The sequence below is a fragment of the Geotrypetes seraphini genome, chromosome 15 (genome assembly GCF_902459505.1).
Source record: "Geotrypetes seraphini chromosome 15, aGeoSer1.1, whole genome shotgun sequence".
Classification (NCBI taxonomy): domain Eukaryota; kingdom Metazoa; phylum Chordata; class Amphibia; order Gymnophiona; family Dermophiidae; genus Geotrypetes; species Geotrypetes seraphini.
Window position 1 is genome coordinate 27,913,387 of NC_047098.1, and position 22,526 is coordinate 27,935,912.

At 46.7% G+C, this 22,526-nt stretch overlaps 1 protein-coding gene across 3 annotated transcripts; it reads right to left on the reverse strand.

Moving 5' to 3' along the window:
• Positions 1-207: 207 nt before the first annotated feature.
• On the reverse strand, positions 208-22,133 carry MAD2L2 (mitotic arrest deficient 2 like 2). 3 transcript variants are annotated; one of them, XM_033921321.1, is made up of 9 exons: positions 22,027-22,133; positions 13,691-13,741; positions 12,710-12,828; positions 11,871-11,942; positions 3,295-3,395; positions 2,222-2,316; positions 1,955-2,028; positions 1,035-1,127; positions 208-641 (listed from the first exon to the last, which is right to left on the reverse strand). In XM_033921321.1, the coding sequence occupies exons 2-9, from the start codon at positions 13,728-13,730 to the stop codon at positions 600-602; spliced, it is 636 nt and encodes a 211-aa protein (XP_033777212.1). In that variant the 5' UTR covers positions 13,731-13,741; positions 22,027-22,133; the 3' UTR covers positions 208-599. The 3 variants fall into 3 exon arrangements, with proteins under 3 accessions (XP_033777212.1, XP_033777214.1, XP_033777211.1); XM_033921323.1 differs by lacking the exon at positions 22,027-22,133 and adding an exon at positions 21,875-22,002; XM_033921320.1 differs by lacking the exon at positions 22,027-22,133 and adding an exon at positions 21,321-21,731.
• Between the last annotated feature and the right edge of the window lie 393 nt (positions 22,134-22,526).

Genomic DNA, 22,526 nt, shown 5'->3' on the forward strand with positions numbered 1-22,526 from the left:
CTTCATTTCAAAATATACATATACAGTATAAAGAACATTGAAAAAATATATTAAAAAAAATAACAGTAATAGTGCAAGTGAGTGTTTTGTGGCATAAGTTGTCTGAGGTTTTATTACTTTTTAGATATATTTAAAAATATGAGATCCAATTCTGTGTTTCTACTGGATCAATCTGAGGATTGGTTTGAAGTGAGTAGGAGCAGTTCAGACATGGACTGTGTTTTTATTAAATATTTTAAGCTGTGCTTTTGAGCAAGTATTTATGGGTCTGTAGCAGACACCAGAAACCCATCACCTAGTGTTGCAATATTAAGCAATTACAAAGATCTTAAATATAGATTTTAAAAAGGGGACTGAATTTTTAAAATGTGGTTTCAAAAATCACAGGCTCCTGGAGCCCATGAGTAAAGGGCTCATTTACAAAATTAAAATGCAACAATCCTTAAATCCTAATCCCAAGTCCAAAGACAACTATATAAGTCCCATCCAGAGTTGCAGTCGGTGCCAATAAGCAACAAAATCATTTTACAGGTAGAAAGACTTCCAGATGAAGTAAAAAGGTGATGAGACATGGGAAGTCTGACGAGGTAGAAGAATAATCAGGCACACTTCTGGGCTCGCTCTTCCACATAAAGCTGCATCTAGAATACAAGACAAGAACCACAGCATTTACTAAACATTTCAGCAGAACTGCTATTGATTGAGCGAATTACCCTCATACTTTAACCTGCTCAAAATGCAAATAGTGCTCAAGGTTGAAGAAAGACTATATGTAAAGCTTGCAAACCTGTGCTGAACACGGACTGTGTGTGGGAAGCCTCTGCTGTTGCTACCCATGCTATATTTGTCCTTCAGTGTGTATTTGTGTAATTTGTATTAATGCTATTGCTGTTCAGTAGCAAGGCAAAGAGGAAATTGGTTACTGACTCTGCTTCTAACACTATAGTATATATTCATACACCCCCCAAATTCTATAAAGTCTTCCTAAAGTTAGGCACTTACATTGGTATGCCTAGCCCATGTAGGTTTCTCACCTTAAGAATATCTGATGTCATAGTCTTGAGAGGTATTAGTCGAGGCTCATGCATGTGCATATCTTGTTCATCAGCAACGATCCAGGGGAAATCCTAGCATCACAACACAAACAGAAAACTGAACGAGTGGAGAGTTGAGGATGAGCGATGTCTAACTCTACTGCATGCGCTTTCTTAATCAGGCTATGATTATGACCATTTCTGAGAAAGTCGTAAACCAACAGCCCCTGACACAGGCATAAAAATCAAAAAGCAATATTGCTATGAAGGCTTGGCTACCACAATTTAATTGCCCCTTTGGTAACTCCTACCATCTCCTGCTTAAACCCAAACAGTCTGAAGGAGTCTGCTGACTTACTGCCACTGCTCCTCTCCTTGGAATCTTAAGCAGTGGACATATGGATTGCTTCAGGAGACCTTTGCATACTCTGTTTTTGAGCTTTTGGCTGCTTTATGAGTCCTGCATACATTACAAGCAGTATTATTTTAAAGTTCATATTACCAGCAGTGGAGTGACACCTAGTGGACCTATTACCACACTCCTGAGGCGGAACTTCACCTGGAGGCTGAAACATGGACCATGTCAGGTTATCAACTGGATCCTTCCACAATAAGGACTTTGCTTATAGGACTTTTTATTCGTGTTTTTACATGTATTTTATTTTGAGTTCATAGAAAAAAAATTGTCTCAAGGTTGACGTGTTCTCTCTCACTCCCACTTTATGTGGGGTTTCTGTTCCCTTTCCTTTGTTCTCCATAGTCAGCATTTCATACCACCTTCCCAAATTCCTTCCAGACTTACCTTGCCCCAGGCTGCTTCTTGTCACCTTTCCAGGTCCTCACAATGAAGATGTGAAGAGGAGAAATACAGACTTACTTTAATAATTACAACACCTTACAAGTGGTAAATTGTTATTTACCTTAATAACTTGAATTTTCTCCATATTTCTTGCAGCTGCTTCCCTGGTATGAACTAATAAAGTGAAGGTGCACCCTGAAGAAATACAAAGACAGCGGCCCAGATTAAATACTCATTCAAACATACACTAATAAACTAGGAAGTAACATCATTGGACAGCTTTAATTTTTATACAGTTCAGTCATTTACTATGCACAGCTCTTAAACAAAGATTTACTGGTGAATGGCTCGAGTAAAACTTTGGTGAAAGGTCAGCCTTGTGCCCTACCTGGAGGGTTGTTATCCAGCACTGCATCACAGACACTGATCTTTAAAATGAGTGCCCGCAGTAATTGTTCCACATGCGAGAGCAGAGAGTCTGAGCTGCAAAACCACAGAGAGACAAACAGTGTAAAGAATCACACATGAATGAGTGCCACCCATACACTAAAACCCCTAGTTTTTACAGTAGTTTGAATGGGGGGGGGGGGGTCTGTGATAATTTTTAAAGTTTACAATCTGTGTATAAAGGAAAGATTAGGTTCTTACCTCAGTAATCTTCTTTCTAGTAGACAGACACATTATTCCTGACCCTTCGGGTAGCCAATCTATTCCCACGAGAAATTTTGTAGAGCCTCATTAGCATTCTTTTGCTCTGCCTCCCATCTCTGAGCTGTCCTCCAATTCCTCAGTTCATATCAAAGCAGATGGCCAGCCCTAGAGACTATTCCATGTGTCTATCACCCTTTTTGTACAACAGTATATCCTTAAATTACTTCTGAGCCTATAACTTAACTTCAGCTGGAGTTTTCCTTCATTTGAAAAAGGCTCACCTATTGTACATTAATGGCATGGAAATGCCAAGTTTATTAAAGGAGCATAGTTGTGTTTTTCGATAAAGTACATTTTTCTAACCAGTTTTTTGAATATTACTTGTTCTTTTGTTCTTACTGTAAGTCTTTCCTCCATGATTTTTCTTTTTCCCACTTTCTCTTCCCTCTCGAAGTCAATGTCTCCAAATGTTTTCTGGTGCTTCAGTGTCTATCTCCCCCAACCCCCTGCTGTCTTTTAACCTTCTACTGTATTGCCATTTTTGCCTTGGAACCCTCTCATCCACCCCATCAATACAAACAGTTGATTCTTCTAACATACTGCAGCAACACAGGAAACAGTGGCTGTAAGTATGGCCACTGGTGGAGAAAAGTGCCACTGACAAAGAGTGAGAAAAGTATGAGCAGTGCAAGCAAAACCAGCCCAAATGCATAGCTCTCTCTTTATATGGACTGAATCAGCACTATAAATCTTGTCTGTATAATAAGTGAAAGCAGCAGGATTGGGAATTTACAGAATGAATGAGTTTACCTAACAGACAGTAGTGGTGGTTGTGTGATCTCAAAGACAAATCTTTCCACTGGGTGATGCTCTTTATCCAAAATCACCACCACTACTTTCTCCACATCATTCTGTAAGCAGAAATAGAGACAAGAGAGTCAATGTGGTATATGCACGGAACACCTCACAATGCAAAACTTTGGTCTTACCAGCTAATTTGTTTGAGTCCCACCAGACCAGAGCCAATGGGTTACACTATCCCTCAGCCAGCAGAAGGAGACAGAGAACAAAGATGTGCAAGTCTTGCCCTATATACTACAACATGAAGCCACCAAGTCTCCAGTTATTTACATAAAACATAGTAAATGACGGCAGATAAAGACCCGAATGGTCCATCCAGTCTGCCCAACCTTACCCTCTCTTTAAATTATTGATTTAAATTTTCCTTTTTCTTAGCTATTTCTGGGCCAGAACCCAAAGCTCTGCCTGGTACTGTGCTTAGTTTCCATCTACTGAAGTCTCTGTCAAAGCTCACTCCTGCCCATCCTCAACCAAATGGCTATATACGGACACAGACCGTGCAACTCTGCCCAGTACTGGCCTTAGTTCTTCAATATATGCCATTATTTTCTGATTCTAGATCCTCTGTGTTCATCCCACGCTTTTTTGATCTCAGTCACCATTTCCCTCTCCACCACCTCCCTCAGGAGCGCATTCCAGGCATCCACCACCCTCTCCATAAAGAAGAATTTCCTTACATTACTCTTGAGTCTACCACCCCTCAACCTCAAATTATGTCCTCTGGTTTTTACCATTTTCCTTTCTCTGGAAAAGATTTTGTTCCAATTTAATACCTTTAAAGTATTTGAACATCTGAATCAGAATTCTCCAATTTCACACCTTTTGCCAGATTGTAAGAGTTCAACCACAACGTAAGGCATCTTCCTCACTAGGGGTATATGGACCTGACCCTGCAGTTACAGTTAGTTATTTTATTTGATATACCGTCATTACTGACAAATAAAGTCAAAGCGGTTTACAAAATGTAAAAACAGCAGGGAATAATTTAAATCCAATAAAAACAAAACAGGGAATAGTAAAGACTGGTTAACAAATACATGACACAAATTGGCAAACAAGGGCAGGGACGTTTACAATGTCTTAAGGGAAAAAAACAGGATTAAAACGAAAAGGGAGGTAAATTAAAGAGGAGTATCAGTAAATGTTTTTTTAGTCTTCACATGTTGAGGAAAGTGAGATCCTGCTTCCGCCAACAACATTTTGCTGTCAATCATTCTTTCCAGACTGGACTATTGTAATTCCATCTATCTAAGTCTAACCAATAAAAATCTTCAAAGACTTCAGCGGATCCAGAACACTGCGGCTAGGCTGATCTTCGCAAAAAGCAAATTCGACCATGTTTCCCCGCTTCTGTCAAAACTTCACTGGCTTCCGGGGATTTCTAGGATTCACTTTAAATGTACCTGCCTAATATTCAAGATCCTACATGGCATTCTTCCTCCCCTAATTCCATTATCCTGGAATTCTTCAAGACCTGACACTACCAGATCTGCCCACAAACTCAAACTATCTTTCCCCTCGTTAAAAGGTGTCATGTATGCAGGTAAATTAGGGAAATCCCTTTTCTTCAAATTCACTGAGATTTGGAATAACCTCCCTGCCCCGCTGCTGAACCTAGGCTCATTCCAATTATTCCGAAAGCATCTGAAAACCTGGCTTTTCTCCAAAACGTAAAGCTATCTATTTAAAATGTAAAGCTAGCTATCCTCTTCATAATCTCTAATTTCTTATTATGTCCTTCCCTCATTTATTGAATATACCTGTAAACCGTGCCGAGCTCTATCTTTATGGAGATGATGCGGTATACCAACTTACGGTTTAGTTTAGCTAAGTGAGACGACTGTGATGTAGGAGAATATTAGCTTGATCATCCTCTGCTAGGAAACACCTTCCCTGACTTGCTGTTGTCTAGTGCCCCCAGATATTTGCTGCACTGAGAAGTTTCCAACTTGTCATCACTGGGATGAATCATCAGTTTCCAGGAGAGCAACATTTGGACCACTCAAGTAGTCTTTTGCAGGCTTTCCTCTTCCAGCTTCACTCTGATGAGCCAATTGTTTAGATGCACCAACACACCTTCTCTATGAAGGTCTGTGACCACCACCACGTTGCACTTAGAAAAGGTTTGTGGTAGAGAATGACACGGGGAAAAAATCTGTCCCCGTCACCGCCCCGTCCCCGGCCCACCATCCTCTGCACTGCCCCGTCACCGCCATTCCATTCACCGCCCCTGCCATCCCTTTCACCGCCCCGTCACCGCCACTGCCATCCCATTCACCGCTCCGTCACCGTCCCCGCAGCATCCATATAAGCCTAATATTTAGCGTATTCCATTCTTATAAATCAAAGTTCCTGCTGCTGAACTAGAGAAAGAGATGTTCAGCTGGCAGGGCTTTGTTTATAAATTTTTATTAACACAACTACCGTATTTTCACGCAAATAACACGCACCCGTATAAAACGCGCACACGTGTATAGCGCGCAGAAATCACGATGATAAGCACAAAAACTTTGGTATAACGCGCTCACGATTATACCGCGCATGCTGCCCGACTCTCCGTTCACCCCCCTGACTTCCGTGCACTGCCCCGCCTCTCCGTGCGCTGTCCCGACTCTCCGTTCACCCCCCCCTGACTTCCGTGCACTGCCCCGACTTTCCGTGTGCTGTCCCGACTCTCCGTTCACCCCCCCCTGACTTCCGTGCACTGCCCTGACTTTCCGTGCGCTGTCCCGACTCTCCGTTCACCCCCCCTGACTTCCGTGCACTGTCCCCCCTTGAAGGTCTGTCCCCATCCTGAAAGCCTGATGCCCCCCCCCCGACGTCCGATACATCCCTCCCCCCGAAGGACCGCCGATTCCCCAACAATATCGGGCCAGGAGGGAGCCCAAATCCTCCTGGCCACGGCGACCCCCTAACCCCACCCCGCACTACATTACGGGCAGGAGGGATCCCAGGCCCTCCTGCCCTCGACGCAAACCCCCCTCCCCCCAACGACCGCCCCCCCAGCCGACCCGCGACCACCCTGGCGACCCCCACGACCCCCCCACCCCCCTTCCCCGTACCTTTGGTAGTTGGGCCAGAAGGGAGCCCAAACCCTCCTGGCCACGGCGACCCCCTAACCCCACCCCGCACTACATTACGGGCAGGAGGGATCCCAGGCCCTCCTGCCCTCGACGCAAACCCCCCTCCCCCCCAACGACCGCCCCCCCCAAGAACCTCCGACCGCCCCCCCAGCCGACCCGCGACCCCCCTGGCGACCCCCACGACCCCCCCACCCCCCTTCCCCGTACCTTTGGTAGTTGGCCGGACAGACGGGAGCCAAACCCGCCTGTCCGGCAGGCAGCCAACGAAGGAATGAGGCCGGATTGGCCCATCCATCCTAAAGCTCCGCCTACTGGTGGGGCCTAAGGCGCGTGGGCCAATCAGAATAGGCCCTGGAGCCTTAGGTCCCACCTGGGGGCGCGGCCTGAGGCACATGGGCCCAACCCGACCATGTGCCTCAGGCCGCGCCCCCAGGTGGGACCTAAGGCTCCAGGGCCTATTCTGATTGGCCCACGCGCCTTAGGCCCCACCAGTAGGCGGAGCTTTAGGATGGATGGGCCAATCTGGCCTCATTCCTTCGTTGGCTGCCTGCCGGACAGGCGGGTTTGGCTCCCGTCTGTCCGGCCAACTACCAAAGGTACGGGGAAGGGGGGTGGGGGGGTCGTGGGGGTCGCCAGGGGGATCGCAGGTCGGCTGGGGGGCGGTCGGAGGTTCTTGGGGGGGGACGGTCGTTGGGGGGGAGAGGGGTTTGCGTCGAGGGCAGGAGGGCCTGGGATCCCTCCTGCCCGTAATGTAGTGCGGGGTGGGGTTAGGGGGTCACCGTGGCCAGGAGGGTTTGGGCTCCCTTCTGGCCCGATATTGTCGGGAAGTCGGCGGTCCTTCGGGGTGGGGGTGCGAGTGGTCCTGCCGGGGGGGGGGATGTATCGGACGTCGGGGAGTCGGCCGGGCAAGAGGGCTTGGGCTCCCTCTTGCTCCGATCGTGGATGCGGGTGCGGGTGGGAGCGCGTGCGAGCGGTCGTTCGGGGTGGGGGTGCGAGTGGTCCTGCCGGGGGGGGGGGGATGTATCGGACGTCGGGGAGTCGGCCGGGCAAGAGGGCTTGGGCTCCCTCTTGCTCCGATCGTGGATGCGGGTGCGGGTGGGAGCGCGTGCGAGCGGTCGTTCGGGGTGGGGGTGCGAGTGGTCCTGCCGGGGGGGGGGATGTATCGGACGTCGGGGAGTCGGCCGGGCAAGAGGGCTTGGGCTCCCTCTTGCTCCGATCGTGGATGCGGGTGCGGGTGGGAGCGCGTGCGAGTGGTCGTTCGGGGTGGGGGTGCGAGTGGTCCTGCTGGGAGGGTGAATCGGGCGTCGGGCGGGGTGGGAACTATGTTTTAAAACTTTTGTATACCGCGCTCACGCATATAACGCGCGAGGGGTATGCGCGGTAGGTAAAAACGCGTATAATGCGCGCGTTATATGCGTGAAAATACGGTAATATACCACCATAATGTTTCCGAAGAGGACAAGTATGCAATAAATGCATTTTGCTGTTTCAATGCCAGTGCTCAGCAGAACAACAGACAGCAATATGGACATTCACCTTATGTAGTACTTTTTTAATATATAAAAATAGGCAAAATTAGTTGCTGTTTTATCATTATATTTTCTTGCCATTATAGTATTCTTCATTGATCATTTTTCTTTTTAAATTCAAAACAAATTCAACCTATCTTGTGTCCCAGCATGAATTCATGTTTCACTCAATTGGCTGTTTCAAGGGAATTAACCCTCCAACTTCCATTTGCAAAAATACCCAATGTTGTTCCTTCTAGGAGCAATATTTAAATTATGAGGAACAACATTGGGTATTTTTGCTGAATTGTGTGACACCATTTGGGCTGAACATGAAGATTGAAAATGCCTGGTTAGCCCTGGACAGATGATTTGAACAGCCAGGAGCCTGTCCTGGCCATTTAAATCATTTTGAATATCTAGTCCAATGATAACAGAATTAGGGTGATTATAGAAACATAGAACTTTGTTGATCACTAAAAACAGTGGAGACTAAGGGTCTATCAAGCTCAGCATCCTGTCTTTGACACTGGCCAGTCTTGGTCTTTGGAACTGCCCATTGTGTCGGAAGCAATAGGGATTAAGTGACTTGCCCAGGGTCACAAGGAGTGTAGTGTAGCTCTAACCACTGGATTTAGAAGTTGGCTTCTTTTGGGATCTTTAACTCATCATCGCTAGGACTCGAATCTGAGTCCGTGGCACCTAACATAGAATGGAATTAGTATGGCAAAGTAATGAAGAATGGTCCAGCAGCCCCCACCCTCCCTCCACCTCACCTTATATTCGTTCCGAGTTTGCCGGCTTCCTTTTTCCCTAGCCGCACGCGTTCAAAAATCCGTGCACGCGCGGCTGCGCGAGTCAATCAAACTTCTCCTCTCCTGCAACTTCCTGTTTCCGGTTGCGTCAGAGGAGAAGATTGATTGACTCGCGCAGCTGAGCGTGCACGGATTTTTGAACACGTGCGGCTCAGAAAAAAGGAAGCCGGAAAACTCGAAATTTAAGGTGAGGTGGAGGGAGGGAGCTGGCTAAATGCTACGGGCGGGCGGGCAGTGGCTGCGGGGACCGCGCGATCCTTGATACCTCACTGCGGAGACAAGACCATTCACCGCCCCGCGGGCAGTGAATGGCCTTGTCCCCGTCGCCGCAGCGACTGCTACTTTTCTTCCCCGTTTTCGGCAGGTGACCCGCGGCTAAAATGCGGTGGCCGCGGGTAAACCGCCACCGTGTCATTCTCTAGTTTGTGGCTCCGACTGATTAATTTTCCTAGGATAGTCTCGGTGACACCTAGGGATATGTTGAAACGCTATATGTTGGAGATTCTAGGTATTCCAGAGGATACATTACCACCACTTACTCAAGTATATTATTTGCCAGTGAAAGTTATTAAATCACCATCTAAACCACAGGAGGATAATCAACCACTTAATGTTTCAGCAATGCTGGAACTCTCGGACAGAGAAGCTGATCTCCGGCAACATTGCTTCTTACTGTGGCTCTTGCACCAGATAAAAATTGGTTGCTTAGACTGTTCTTTAGAAATAAAATGAAAGAATTTCTTGGATATAAAATTTTAATGTTTCCAGATTTGGCACGGGACACTCAAAGAAGAAGGCGAGAATTTCTTTTGATGAAGCCAGGAGTTACATCTCTTGGAGGGACTTTCTTTCTACGGCACCCTTGTAAATGTGTAATACAATACCATATGAAAAATATATATTCTTTGAGCCATTCCAGTTGACAGCCTTTCTGGCAGGAACTCGACTGGATGAAGGGAAACTAAAGTGAAGTGCAATTGAATAAATGATATCCTTCCTCAGCTAAGGGATTTTGTTTTCCTAATATTTGAATTGATATTTGTTAGCATTTGTTAATATGTCCGCCTTATCCTTCTTGGATCTAATTTAGAGGACTTGAGCTGAATTTAAGCTAAACATTTATTTTTATTTGATTTGATTATTATGTATTTTACCTATGAGTATTATTTTCCTGCTTTTCTTCAACTTTCTGTACAAGTGGATACTTGATTTATAAAATGTAAAAATTTGATAAATAAAAAAATTAAAAAAAAAAAAAAGAAAAGGTTTGTGGGGTTATTGCCAAGCCAAATGCAACAGTCTAAAATCAACACTGATGACCTAACATCATGAATATCAGGTACTACAGTGTGGTTCCCAAATCAGAATACAGAGGAAAGCTTCTTTGATACCCAAGGTCCCCAACCTTGATTTCCCTCTTGAAACGCATGGAATATAAAGCATTTGATTTACTTCTTTCAAACTGAGGTTGGATCCAAGGAGCCTTCCTTCTTTGGCGTGACAAAAATTAATCGAATAGTGGCCTGTGCCCGACTCTTTTCTTGGTACAGGAACCACCACCTTTGCAAAGGATGGCACTAAATAGAAAGACATATAAATAAATCTGTGAGATGGTGGGCAAATTCGAACATATAGCCTCTTCTCATCAGGTCCAAGACCTATTAGTCGTACTGATTTGGATTCACTCCTCAAAAAAGTCTGGATAGTCTACTCCTATCCACCCAGTTGACGAGGAGCCTGCCAGCCCATCACCGCATTCCTTTAGAGGAATGAGAGGCCTTGTAATCCTGCACACCTCACTTCAGCAGATTACCTTTTTAATAAACAGGAGCAGTAGGAAAAACTTATTTTGCCCAGCTAATAGCCCTGTCCCTGAACTTAGCCTTTCTAAAGATGAATGAGAGGAACCTCTAGGATTATCCTCCAGCAACCTCTGAAACTTGTACTCTTGGGCATTCAAAAGGGAAGCCTGCTGCAGCTTACAGCCTCAGAACTTGTGCTGTTCCCAGTGTGTTTCAGGCCTGTGAGCTGGGTGTGTGTAAAGAGAGGGGAAATACTAGCAGACTGCAAAATGTCCCTCCTGTTGACTACACAGTTTCAACAATGCAACATTCCAGCTCCCAAGCACATCAACCGTACCAGATTGCTTCTGCTATTTCATTCTGAAGGAAGGTTGTATGTGGGAGGGAGGAGGGGGGGGGCTGATGATCCCCAATTAAGTCTAGCTCCATCATGTGTCCCTCGAGAGAGCAGCTGGCCTCTATAGGACCCTAGATGTCCCTCTGACTACTTAAGTTCAACTAGATGACCAGTTCTTCAGATGAGCCCAGGAGCTACCAAACCAGTTCAGCAACCTCAATGGAATGTCCACCACTATCTGCTGGAGACAAAGCAAATGGAAAAGCTTGTGGCTGCATTATGTCCTGTATAGGGCATGATTCACAAGTCTTTATTCTCCTTAACCCATTGGTTCTGGTGATACAGTAGGAGCCCAGATGTAGAAGAAAAAACCACAAAAAAACCTTCATGCATTGGATATTTCCCTGATGCAGCCACTAGGTGGCAAAACAAGAGCCTTGTTGCATTGTGGATTAGCTGAGACGCGATTTCAACATGAACAGCTGTGGGCCTGATTGCAATGGTCTGTGAGCAAGGATACCAGCTAGTGAAGATAAGGAAAGCATTTTTTCTGTTCTTTTTGCTGTTCTTTGGTTTTCCTATGCACAGTGGTGTTGGTTAACCCATTTTGAAAATAGCATTTTGTACTTTGTGGAGTTTTTTTGTTTGTTTGTTTGTTTTACCTTCCTTCTCACTTATACAAGTGATCCCTCAAATACAGGGGTTTTCAACTCAGTCCTCAGGACACACCTAGCCAATCAGGTTTTCATGATGCCCACAATGAATATGCATGAGATAAATGTGCATAGCATAGCATAGAATAGGGCATGCAAATCTCTCTGCATATTCATTGTAGATATCCAGAAAACCTGTCTGGCTGACTGTGTCCGAGGACTGGGTTCAAAACCCCTGCTTTACAACATACTGCTAGGCCAATTTGTGGGGCATACTGATAAATATTTCAATAGAGCATATTAATATTAGGGTTAGAGGAACCTTACCTTTTCAATCAATGGTTTCACACAGTGAATAGTATCTTGGATGTACCGATTCAGCTCTGGGTGACAAGACATCTAAGAAAAAAACAAGACAGGAACTCAGGGTCAAGCTGAAAGTAGGCTGAGGAGAAAACTCCAGTTCCTAGGCATGAAAGAACAGGGATAGAGGCATCTGGGCTAATAGAATAAATGAAAAAAATATTTAAATTTTGTAGTTAGTTATAATTACCTGAAGCAAATTGCATTTATAGGATGCCTGCCCCCAAACAAATAAATATATTTATCTTGACAAGAGTTGAAACCATGCTTCTATCTAAAGCAGGGGTTCTCAACCCAGTCTTCAGACACACCTAGCCAATTAGGTTTTCAGGATACCCACAATGAATATGCATGAGTTATATTTGTATGTCCCTATCTTCATTGATGCAAATTTCTCTCTCACGCACACATATTCATTATGAGTAGTATCCTGAAAACCTGATTGGCTAGTTGTGTCTGTGGACTTGGGTTGAGAACCCCGGATCAAAACAGAAGATGAGAAAATTTTTTGTTTCTCTCTTAAGAGAATTTATGAAATGAAAATCACAGCTTAAAAACAACCATCTCACAAAGTCACAAGCTGATAGCACACATGGGATGAACACAAGACAATGTTAAACATATTCTGAAGGATTAGCTAGCATCCAGTTTACCCTTCCTTCAATGGTCAACCACCCACTATCATTCACTTTCTTCATAATCTACTCAACCACCATTCATTTTTCACTAAGCTATGGGTCTTTCAACAACCCAATCACTGTAGTCATTTCAAGACCGCAGAAAACTTGCCCTGTATGTTTTACCTGGACAGGAACATTGTATTTTTTCCTCTTCTGAAAGATTCCAATGGGATAAACTTCCCTGACATAAAGGATGAGGTGAATAGCCACCTCTAAAAATTCACACAGAATGTCAGCAACAACTGTGGGCCAAGAAAGGAAATGAAACAGAGTTACTACACTGTATTTTACAAATTGTTCTTATTGTAAGAAAGCAAAAGTTCGAAAGGAGCATCCTAAAAGAAAACAGAGAACATAATGAATATACATTCACCCACTTAGCTGCAGGCAGAAAGAGTGAAAGGGCTGCAGAGGGGTACATAAGCATTGCCAAACTGGGACAGACCGTCACATCTTCCTCACTGGCAGGAGTGCTGGAAGAAGAAAAGGGCTGCATTGCAGATGATAGAGAAGAAATGCATTCAGCATGAACCCCCCCTCTGCAGCCATCCCATTCCCCCCAAAAATTATATTTTGTGAAGGGGGAAGAAAGCCAAAATGAAAAAGGCAAGAAGAGTATTTAGCACATCAATTCCTTCAAGTCATGCAGCTTCCATAACATTGAGGCCAGCTCTGCAGCCTTTTCCTTTGATTCCTTTTTTCACGTGTGGGCAGGGTCATGCTGGTTTAAGTCTGATAAGACTGCAAATTGCAGCTCAGACTTTGCTGCTTAGGAGGTGGACATTATATACATACTGCAAAGACATCAAGCATCCTTGGTGGGATTCCAAAGTGCACAATTTTCACATGTAAAAGCCTCGTGTGAGAAGAGAAAACAGCACATGCCCTCTGCCAGCAGGAGTACATAACAAGTGCATTTGGTCCCTGGCAAGTTAAGCGCTGAAGGAATTTTAGAATCCCTGTAAATGCACCTTACACATTAGCATGCCCTACCATACATTACTGAAGTCATTTAGGTACATGTGCAAGCTAGTATCTGTGCCAGTTCTAATGCCCCCTCCTTAAACTCCACAATCCTGAGATCCCACTGCATAAATGTCATACCTTGTCCAAAGTTCAGGTCCTGACGAGTCAATGTGGTCATCCTAGACGTAACTGGAAAGGGGGGGGGGGGTTAAAAATAAAGAGTACAGAAAAAACTATAGTGAAAAATGGAATACCATGTTAGTCAGTGCAAATAAAACAAGGAAGAGTCCTCTATTCCTTCTCTATTCCAGGTTACGTCAATTTATAGTGTCTCTGATCTGAGCTGCAACCATCAGAGGCAAGATACTGGGTTCAGTGGGCTACTGGTCTCATTAAGCAAGGCACACCATTGGTTACCAGTTTCTTACAGAACAACTTACAAAATTCTTCTCTTAGCCTTTAAGATCAAGACTTCTCATCAGCCAGCCCTCCTAGATAAATATCTTCCTCCACATACTCCATCCAGGGCCCTCAGGTCCACTAACCAGAATCCACTAATAGTCCCCCCCCCTATTAAGAATATCTATTATACTAGAAATACAATTTTCTCTGATGTTGCGCCCATCCTTTGGAATGCAATGCCATTAAACCTTCGATTTGAAAATTCCTTAAATAAGTTTAAGACACTACTTAAGACATTCCTTTTCAAAGAAGCTTATCAAAACTCCAACTGAATCCCCAAATAAACATGGGAAAACAAAAACGCTTCTAGGAAGCGATACCCTGTCCTTTCCTTCTGTTTTACTCTCCCCTTCTTCCCTTATTTTTATTTATACAATGCAATTTACAAATCTTCCCCTCTCCTCTTTTTCCTTTGTTTCGTATCCCTTGTAATCAAGTCTTTGTCTTGACCCTCTTCCCCCTACTTCCATAGAGATTTTATTTTCTCCTATATTACTATTGTAAACCGACCAGATACACGTGATGGTCGGTATATCAAAATACTAATAAACCTGAAACTTCTATTTTATGTTTCTCTGCAGCCAGTCATGCTCAGTGATACGACACATCAGCCAGAGCAGTTAACATTCTATGCATTCATTCATTTTCCCTATGTCCAAAAAATGTTTGGTACCAGTACATATACAATCTGATCATCCACAACTCAAAGCAAGTTTTCCCTAAATAAAATCCACGCAGCTTTCTTTTTTGTACCCTCACATATCTTGCAGCTCCCAATGTCCCTTTCACTCCCCCAAAGCCAAGCTAAGAGTGGTAATACACAGCTAATTCCCTCCCCCTCCCCCTTTTTACAAAACAAATGCAGTTTTTAGCACCGGCCACGGTGGTAACAGCTCCAATGCTTATAGAATTCTTATGAGCGTCAGAGCTGTTACCACCACGGCTGGTGCTATAAAACACGCTACTGTTTTATAAAGGGGGGTTATCCTTTAATCATGGGGCGTGTGTGGCACAGTGGTTAGAGCTACAGCCTCAGTACCCTGAGGTTTTGGGTTCAAACCCATGCTGCTCCTTGTGACCCTGAGCAAGCCACTTAATCCCCCCATTGCCCCAGGTACATTAGATAGAGTGTAAGCCCACCGGAACAAATAGGGAAAAATGCTTGAGTACCTGAATGTGAACCACTTAGGCTATAAGTGGTATATAAATACTAAAATTTAAAAAAAACTGGGAAAACAACAGAAAAAAAGACATACATTATGCAGTGGAAGTATTCATAAAATGTGTGCACACCTGGTGCAGCAAAAGTCCACAGTCACAACTTGCAGGAAAGAAACCATTGGTTTGCTAGTAGCTGCTTATGAAGCATGCCTGAGGTGGAAGCTGCCAGAGTGAGTACTTGCCTCTATGTCATCTTGGGGCAAAATCAGACCAAACTGCAGGGAATACCAAACTTCTACAACTGTCAGGTCCAACCAAGAGGAACGTTCTCTCTTAAAAGGACAGCACATTTTTCTGCCAGGCTTCATCACGGCCTTTTCAGTTTTCCTTCTGGGTTTAGGCTCAGACACTATCATTCCAAGGCAGGGGTTCTCAACTCAGGCCTTGGGACACACCCTTCCAATCAGGATTTAAGGATATCCCCAATGAATATGCATGAGAGAGATTTGTCTACAATGAAGGCAGCTCAGATCGTGTTGTGGTCACTGTTGCCTAGTGGTCCTCCCACTTCTACCTCTCTTGCAGGCCCCCCTAATCCGTTTAGGATGAGGTCAAGAGTAGCACCCCCTCGCGTCGGTTCCCTGACTAGTTGCTCCATGAAGCAGTCCCTCACAGCTTCTACAAATCCTGTTTCCCTAGTGCAGTTGGAGTGACCCGTACTCCATTCTATCCCCGGGTAGTTGAAGTCCCCCATCACTGTTACACTTCCAGTCCCGCATTCCTGTCTCAGTTCAGTTTCCAAGTCGTGTCCGACTCCTTCTGGCGTACCAGTGGGCGATAGTACAGCCCCAGTTTTATGCCTGCACCCTTGTTTCCCGGCAATTTGATCCATAGTGATTCCAGCCCCTCTGCCTTCGTTGCCATATCCATCCTGACCAAGTAGATAGAGTCCTTTATATATATTGCTATGCCTCCCCCCTTTTTGTGGGTCCTGTCCCTCCTGTAGAGCTTGTACCCCGGCAGCGCCACATCCCATTGATTCTCCTCTGTCCACCATGTTTCTGTAATTCTAATTATATCGAGGTCCTCCCCCTTGGCCATGACCTCTAGTTCACCCATCTTGTACTGTACTTGTTATTCGCTGAATGTCCAGCCTTCTTACAATGTAAACCGCCTAGAAGTCGCCTGACTATGGCGGTATAGAAAAATAAAGTTATTATTATTATTATTATGAGGCTTCTTGCATTTGCGTATAAGCACCGCAGGTCCCGTCGTTTTTCCTCCATCTCCGCATTTACCTGGGCCGCCTCCCCTTGAATTTTGGGCAGTTCTCCTGTTTCCTGTGCTTCTGCTTTGCCATCAGCCTTTACCCTCATAGCTTTCGGCTTCCCCACTTTCCCGCCACCCCACTTCCCCGCTTTTCCTCTGGGTTTTCTAGCCCTACCTGCCCCCTCTTGGGCTATCATCCCTTGAGCCTCAGTTTGATCCCCTTCGCCTTGTGGCACCCCTATATTGCCCTCAGCTTTCGCCCTCGTGCCACCCAGTCCCCCTGTGTCTCCATGCCCCTTAGTCTCCTCTCAGCAAGCTCCCTTTACCTGATGTTTCCCTCGCTGTCTGATCATAAGATCCACCGGTCTCTCTACTTCCTCCTTGCAGTCATCCCGTTCAGCATCTGTTCTGGATACCAGTTGTCCGAAGCGTCAACATCAGATCAGCTGTCGGCTTTCCCCCTCTCCTCAGTTTAAAGCCCTCTCGATCTCCTTTCTCACATTGGCTGCCAGTAGTCTAGTTCCCGCTGTGCTCAGGTGCAGGCCGTCCCGCCGGTAGAGTTTACTCTTTCCCCAGAAGGACGTCCAGTTCCTCACAAAGTGGAAGCCCTCGTCCTGGCACCATCTCCTCAACCATGCATTCACAGCCTGGAGGTCAGCTTGTCTCTTTGCATCTGCTCTCGGTACAGGCAGGATCTCTGAGAATGCAATCCTCCGGGTACTCTGCTTCAGCTTTCGTCCCAGGACCCTGAACTGGTCAGTCAGTGTGGCCATGCTGAAGTTCTTCCGGCTCACATCATTCGTTCTGATGTGGATTATCACCGCAGTCTCCTCTGTCTCTGCTCCGTCCAGGATCCGCTCGATCCTATCAGTGATGTCTCGTGTCTTGGCCCCTGGGAGACAAGTCACTAGCCGGTCCTCCCTTCCTCCAGCTACATGACTATCTACCTCTCTCAAGATCGAGTCTCCCACCACAATAGCAGACTTCCCTTTCCTCAGCAACCTCCTCTGTCTCAGGTCCGTGTCCTTGGTGTAGTGCGGCGTCTCTCCCTTGGGGTCCCGGTGAGTCGCGGTCTCCTTCTCTTGCGTAGTTCCTCCGCTAGGTCCTTCCCTGGTTTCGCCTTGTGGATCCTGGGTCTCGTCTGCCGACATCCGTCTGTGCAGCTGCTGGTCCTGGTCCTCCACCTTCCTATAGGCCTCATCGATGAATCTCTCGAGGTCCCTCACCTGGTCCACAATGGGGCCTGCTCCGTCTGTGTCCTTGGTTGACCAGCTCGTCTCCTCTGTGGTGCGCAGTCCCTCCAGTTCCTGGACCCTGGCCCTCAAACTGCCGACCTCCATCCTCAGGCTTTCCAGTTCCTGACACCGACTGCATATGTACTCCCACCTTCCCAAGGGGAGGTAGTCGTACATATTGCACTCTGTGCAATATACCGGAAAGTACCTCTGGGATCCTGGGTCCTCCATCGCTCTCGTGAAGTGCTGGTGTGCTCCTGCTGTGGGTAAGAGAGAGAGAAAAGAGAAAAAGAGAAAGAGAAAAAGAGAAAAGAAGTGAATTACTTGGCGTTTCTGGCTCCCTCGCAAGGCTCCTTCGCAAAGGCGCTCTCGCTAAGGCGAGCGCCTTTGCCGCTCGCCTTTGCCACGTGCCGAACGGCTGCGCGCCGTTGGCTCCTCCCCTTTTATGGGGGGAGTTAGTCTGGTGATGTCGGGGGGGGGAGGCGGAGCTAACTCTCGCCTCTTCCCCTCTCCGTGTACCGTCTGCCTCTCTCCTGGTCTGCTCCGCTACTCAGTTCCTCTCTCCGCTCCACTCGCCGCCCTCTCTGTCCTCTCTCCGCTTCACTGCCTCCTCCGCTCTGCCTCCACTCTCTCCTCCGCTGCCTGCTCCCTCCTCTCTCGCCCTGCTAGCCCTCTCTCCGATTCGTTCTCCTCCCTGCACCGGCCATGCTGTCTCCTCCGCTCTGCCCTTCTGCTAGCGCTCTCCTCTAGCCGCATGTAGCCTACGTGCTCACCAGGCTCAGCTCTCCCTGCAACTCCTTGGCTGGCCCAGCGCTGTGGATTCCTTCGTTGGCTCCTCCCCTTTTATGGGGGGAGTTAGTCTGGTGACGTTGGGGGGGGAGGCGGAGCTAACTCTCGCCTCTTCCCCTCTCCGTGTACCGTCTGCCTCTCTCCTGGTCTGCTCCGCTACTCAGTTCCCATCTCCGCTCCACTCGCCGCCCTCTCTGTCCTCTCTCCGCTTCACTGCCTCCTCTGCTCTGCCTCCACTCTCTCCTCCGCTGCCTGCTCCCTCCTCTCTCGCCCTGCTAGCCCTCTCTCCGGTTCGTTCTCCTCCCTGCACCGGCCTCGCTGTCTCCTCCGCTCTGCCCTCTGCTAGCGCTCTCCTCTAGCCGCACGTAGCCACGTGCTCACCAGGCTCAGCTCGCCCTGCAACTCCTTGGCTGGCCCATAGTGGGAAGTATAGGAAAAACATTAGACATACAGAACTGACAAAAGACATAAGAACAGCCATACTAGCCCAGTTTCCTGTTTCCAACAGTGGCCAATCCATGTCACAGTACCTGGCAGAAACCCAAATAGTAGCAACATTCCATGCTACCAATCCAGGGCAAGCAGTGGCTTCCCCCATGTCTGTCCAGTCACTATTCAGCCAGCGGCAGTCAGCGTTCTTTTAAAAACTGACAATGGCAGGCCAACTCAGCCCTTTCAGTGCCAGGGTCATGTGTGGGAACCAGCATTGAATTTCAGGGCCTGATTGAATGCTGCTGACTAGATCACTGGACAGCCAGGCAAACAGTTCATTCTACCAATGTTATAGGAACTGAACCAAAAATGGGTAACCAACTGTCTGGAGATAGGTATCATGGATAATATCAGCCAGGAAAAGACAAAGACACGTGCATTTATAGACTCTTTACTCCTGGTCCAACAGGTCAGGTTTTCAGGATATCCCTACCCTAACAAATATACAGGAAATAGTAGGCATGCCAATTTCTCTCATATATATTCATTAGGGAAAATCCTGTCGCAGCCCTCAAGGGCCATCAAGTGAAGACCATAAAAGGTACAATATAAACACGCATACCTGTTATACTTTCAAAATAACCAAACCTTGATATTTTGTATCTCCTCTGTCCCTCAAGAGGAGAGGAGAGAAAGGAGATATGATACAGATGTTTGAATACTTGAAAGGTATTAAGCTAAAAACAAATCTTTTCCAGAGAAGGGAAAATGGTAAAACTAGAGGGCATGAATTGAGATTGCAGGGTGGTAGACTTAGGAATAATATTAGGAAATTCTTTTTCACAGAGAGGGTGGTGAATGCCTGGAATGCTCTCTGGAGGAAGGTGGATTTGAAGATGGTGAAGGAATCCAATAAAGTGTGGGATGAACACAGAAGACCTCTGATTAGAAAGTGAATGGTATAAAATGAACTAAGGTCAGTACTGGGCAGACTTGTAGGGGCTGTGTCCCATATGTGGCGATTTGGTTTAGGATGGGCTAGGGAGGGCTTCAACGGAAACTCCAGTAATTAGGAACATGAGGCTAGTGCTTGGTAGACTTTTTGCAGTCTGTATCCTGCAAATGATAAGATGATTTGGATAGGCTGGAGTGAGCTTTGATGGCAACTCCAGTAGTTGGAACCTAAGGACAGTACCAGGTGGATTTCTACGGTCTATGGCCCAGAAATATCAAAGAAGAAAAGACAGGGTTACCAGATTTTACCAAAGGAAAATCCGGACCCATGGCCATGCTCACAGGCCCGCCCCATTCCACCCCCAGACATCATCCGCACGTGCACACGTCACTGCATTGCATCCATGAATGAGTTTATGCCCCCCCCAACGCGATTTTTAAAGGAAGCTTTTCAAAACCCGGATACAGGCAGGAACAATGTAAGCAGGGGTCAGCTTGCGTGCTCACGAAGACATGTGCGCACAATGCAAGCAACACGGAACCTCGTGCGCCGGATCCAATCCGTGGACACCCAATTCATGAGGATCCAGTGCATTCATCCTTCTCCTGCATCCCAGGTACTTCTTTGATGATTCAGGCATCTTCAAAGGTGATGAGTAGAAAAGTTGTAATGGAGAGCTGTAGAAAATCTGACCGATGGAAACGGACGGAAACTAAAGACTGGAGATTAGGGGGAAGCATGGGGAAATGGGTAGTGCTCGGGCATGCCCAGTGGGGCCCGGGCAATGCACGTGCTCAGAGAAAAAAAAAAAATCTCTCTGAGCTATTGGAGAGCTTATCCACAAATTGGGAGCTGTTGGGACAACACCCATATGTAGCTGACTCATCCTGCTTGTCCTAGGAGAACAGGTGGACTTCTATGGTCTATGGCCCAGAAATATCAAAGAAGAAAAGACAGGATTACCAGATTTTACCAAAGGAAAATCCAGACCCATGGCCATGCTCACAGGCCCGCCCCATTCCACCTCCAGACATCATCCGTGCGTGCACACGTCACTGCATTGCATCCACGAATGAGTTTATATCCTTCCCACCCAACGCGATTTTTAAAGGAAGCTTTTCAAAACCTGGACAAAGTGCCAGATTTTGAAAAGCCGTCCAGAACCCCCGGACATTTCCTCGAAAAGGTGGACATGTCCGGGGAAATCCATTCGTCTGGTAGCCCGAAACGCCAATATAATCATGAATTTATAAGACATGTGGCTATTGGGCAGATTGGATGGATGGTTCAGGTTTATATTTGCTGTCAATTATTATGTTACTATGTAAAAAGGGAAGTAAATGTTAATATTACATAGATCCTATCACTTAGGGTGAGTTTTGATATAATAAACATAAATGTGCAGCCCTGTTATTTAACACCTACGGGTTGTTGTTTTTTTTAATAGCCTAAATTTAAAACTTACATTGATGGCAGTCTGCTGACGCTTTAAATGGATTGGCTGCTGCTGCAGCAGCACCACCATCAACTTGGTGGTTTCATCCTCAGAGGGCACTGATCAGCTCTTCTCCAGAAGATAACGCAGGGATACCGACGAACGATAGCAGCGACCCGGATGCATTCGCAGCTCTACTCGGTGATGAGCAATGCGGCAGTGAAATGTGTCCGAGGAAACTGAGCGCAGAGAATCTGGTGCCGCTGAAAAACAGTTCCGGGGAACTAACAAAGAAGACTCGCGCAGGTCACTTGAGGAGGCGCAGCACGCAACGGGCTTAAACCGGAGGATATAAAGACCCTAATTAAAAATAATAATAAGGCAATGGAGAGGAAGCAACTATAGTTAGGTATCCAATGAAGCAGAAAGCAGGGAAACATGCTGTGAAGCACTAAGCTAGTGTTCAATGCAGGGGCCAATAGCAGCCCTCATTATCATTCTGGTCTTTTTATATGCTACTCTTCTTTGCCTCTCTAGTCTCTACCCAAGCTCCTGATGAAGAGAATACATTTTAAAATGCCTACCTCCTTGAGGATACCCTCGGTGGCGTAGTAAGGGGGGGGGCGAGGGGGGCAGTACTCCCCATTGAAGCCCTGTTGATGGGGGCGCCAGCACCCCTCCTCCTCTGCCTCATCCCACTCATCCCTTCATGCATGCCCCTTCCCTTCTCCCATACCTCTTGTTGTTCACAAGCAACAACTTCGACGTGCTCCTCGCAGCCGCATCAGCTCTCCCAATGACATCATTTCTGGGTGCCGCGCACAGGAAGTGAAGTCAGGGAGAGCCACCAGGGTCATGTTACTCGCAGTGATGAACAACTAGAATTACAGGGGAAGGGAAGGGGCATGCACGCAGCTGAGAGGAGCAGGAAAGGAGCTGGGGAGGGCAGAGATGAGGGTTGGAAGGGACACCTCCACTCCGGGTGCCTTTCACCCTCGCTATGCCACCTGATACCCTCAATAAAAAGTTTGAAGGCAGGCTGGAGGAGCAGATTTCATTGACACACACTGATCAGCAAAGTGTCACAGCCTTGCATGGGAAAATACTCGGATTCAGCAGCCCTCCCCAGCGGCGTAGTTAGGGGGGGGACGGGGGTAGACTGCCCCGGGCACCTTCATGGTGGGGGTGCAGGCACCTCTTCTCCTCTCGGACCCCCTCCCTTAGGGTCTTTGCCTT

Excerpts from the sequence above, each read along its gene's own strand:
- MAD2L2 (XM_033921321.1), bottom strand. The coding sequence starts at position 13,730 with ATGACCACATTGACTCGTCAGGACCTGAACTTTGGACAAG. Across the intron at positions 3,396-11,870 it reads TGAAACCATTGATTGAAAAG|AATGATGTGGAGAAAGTAGT; the intron begins GTAAGGTTCCTC and ends TTCTGCTTACAG. Across the intron at positions 2,317-3,294 it reads CCACCACTACTGTCTGTTAG|CTCAGACTCTCTGCTCTCGC; the intron begins GTAAACTCATTC and ends GTGGTTTTGCAG.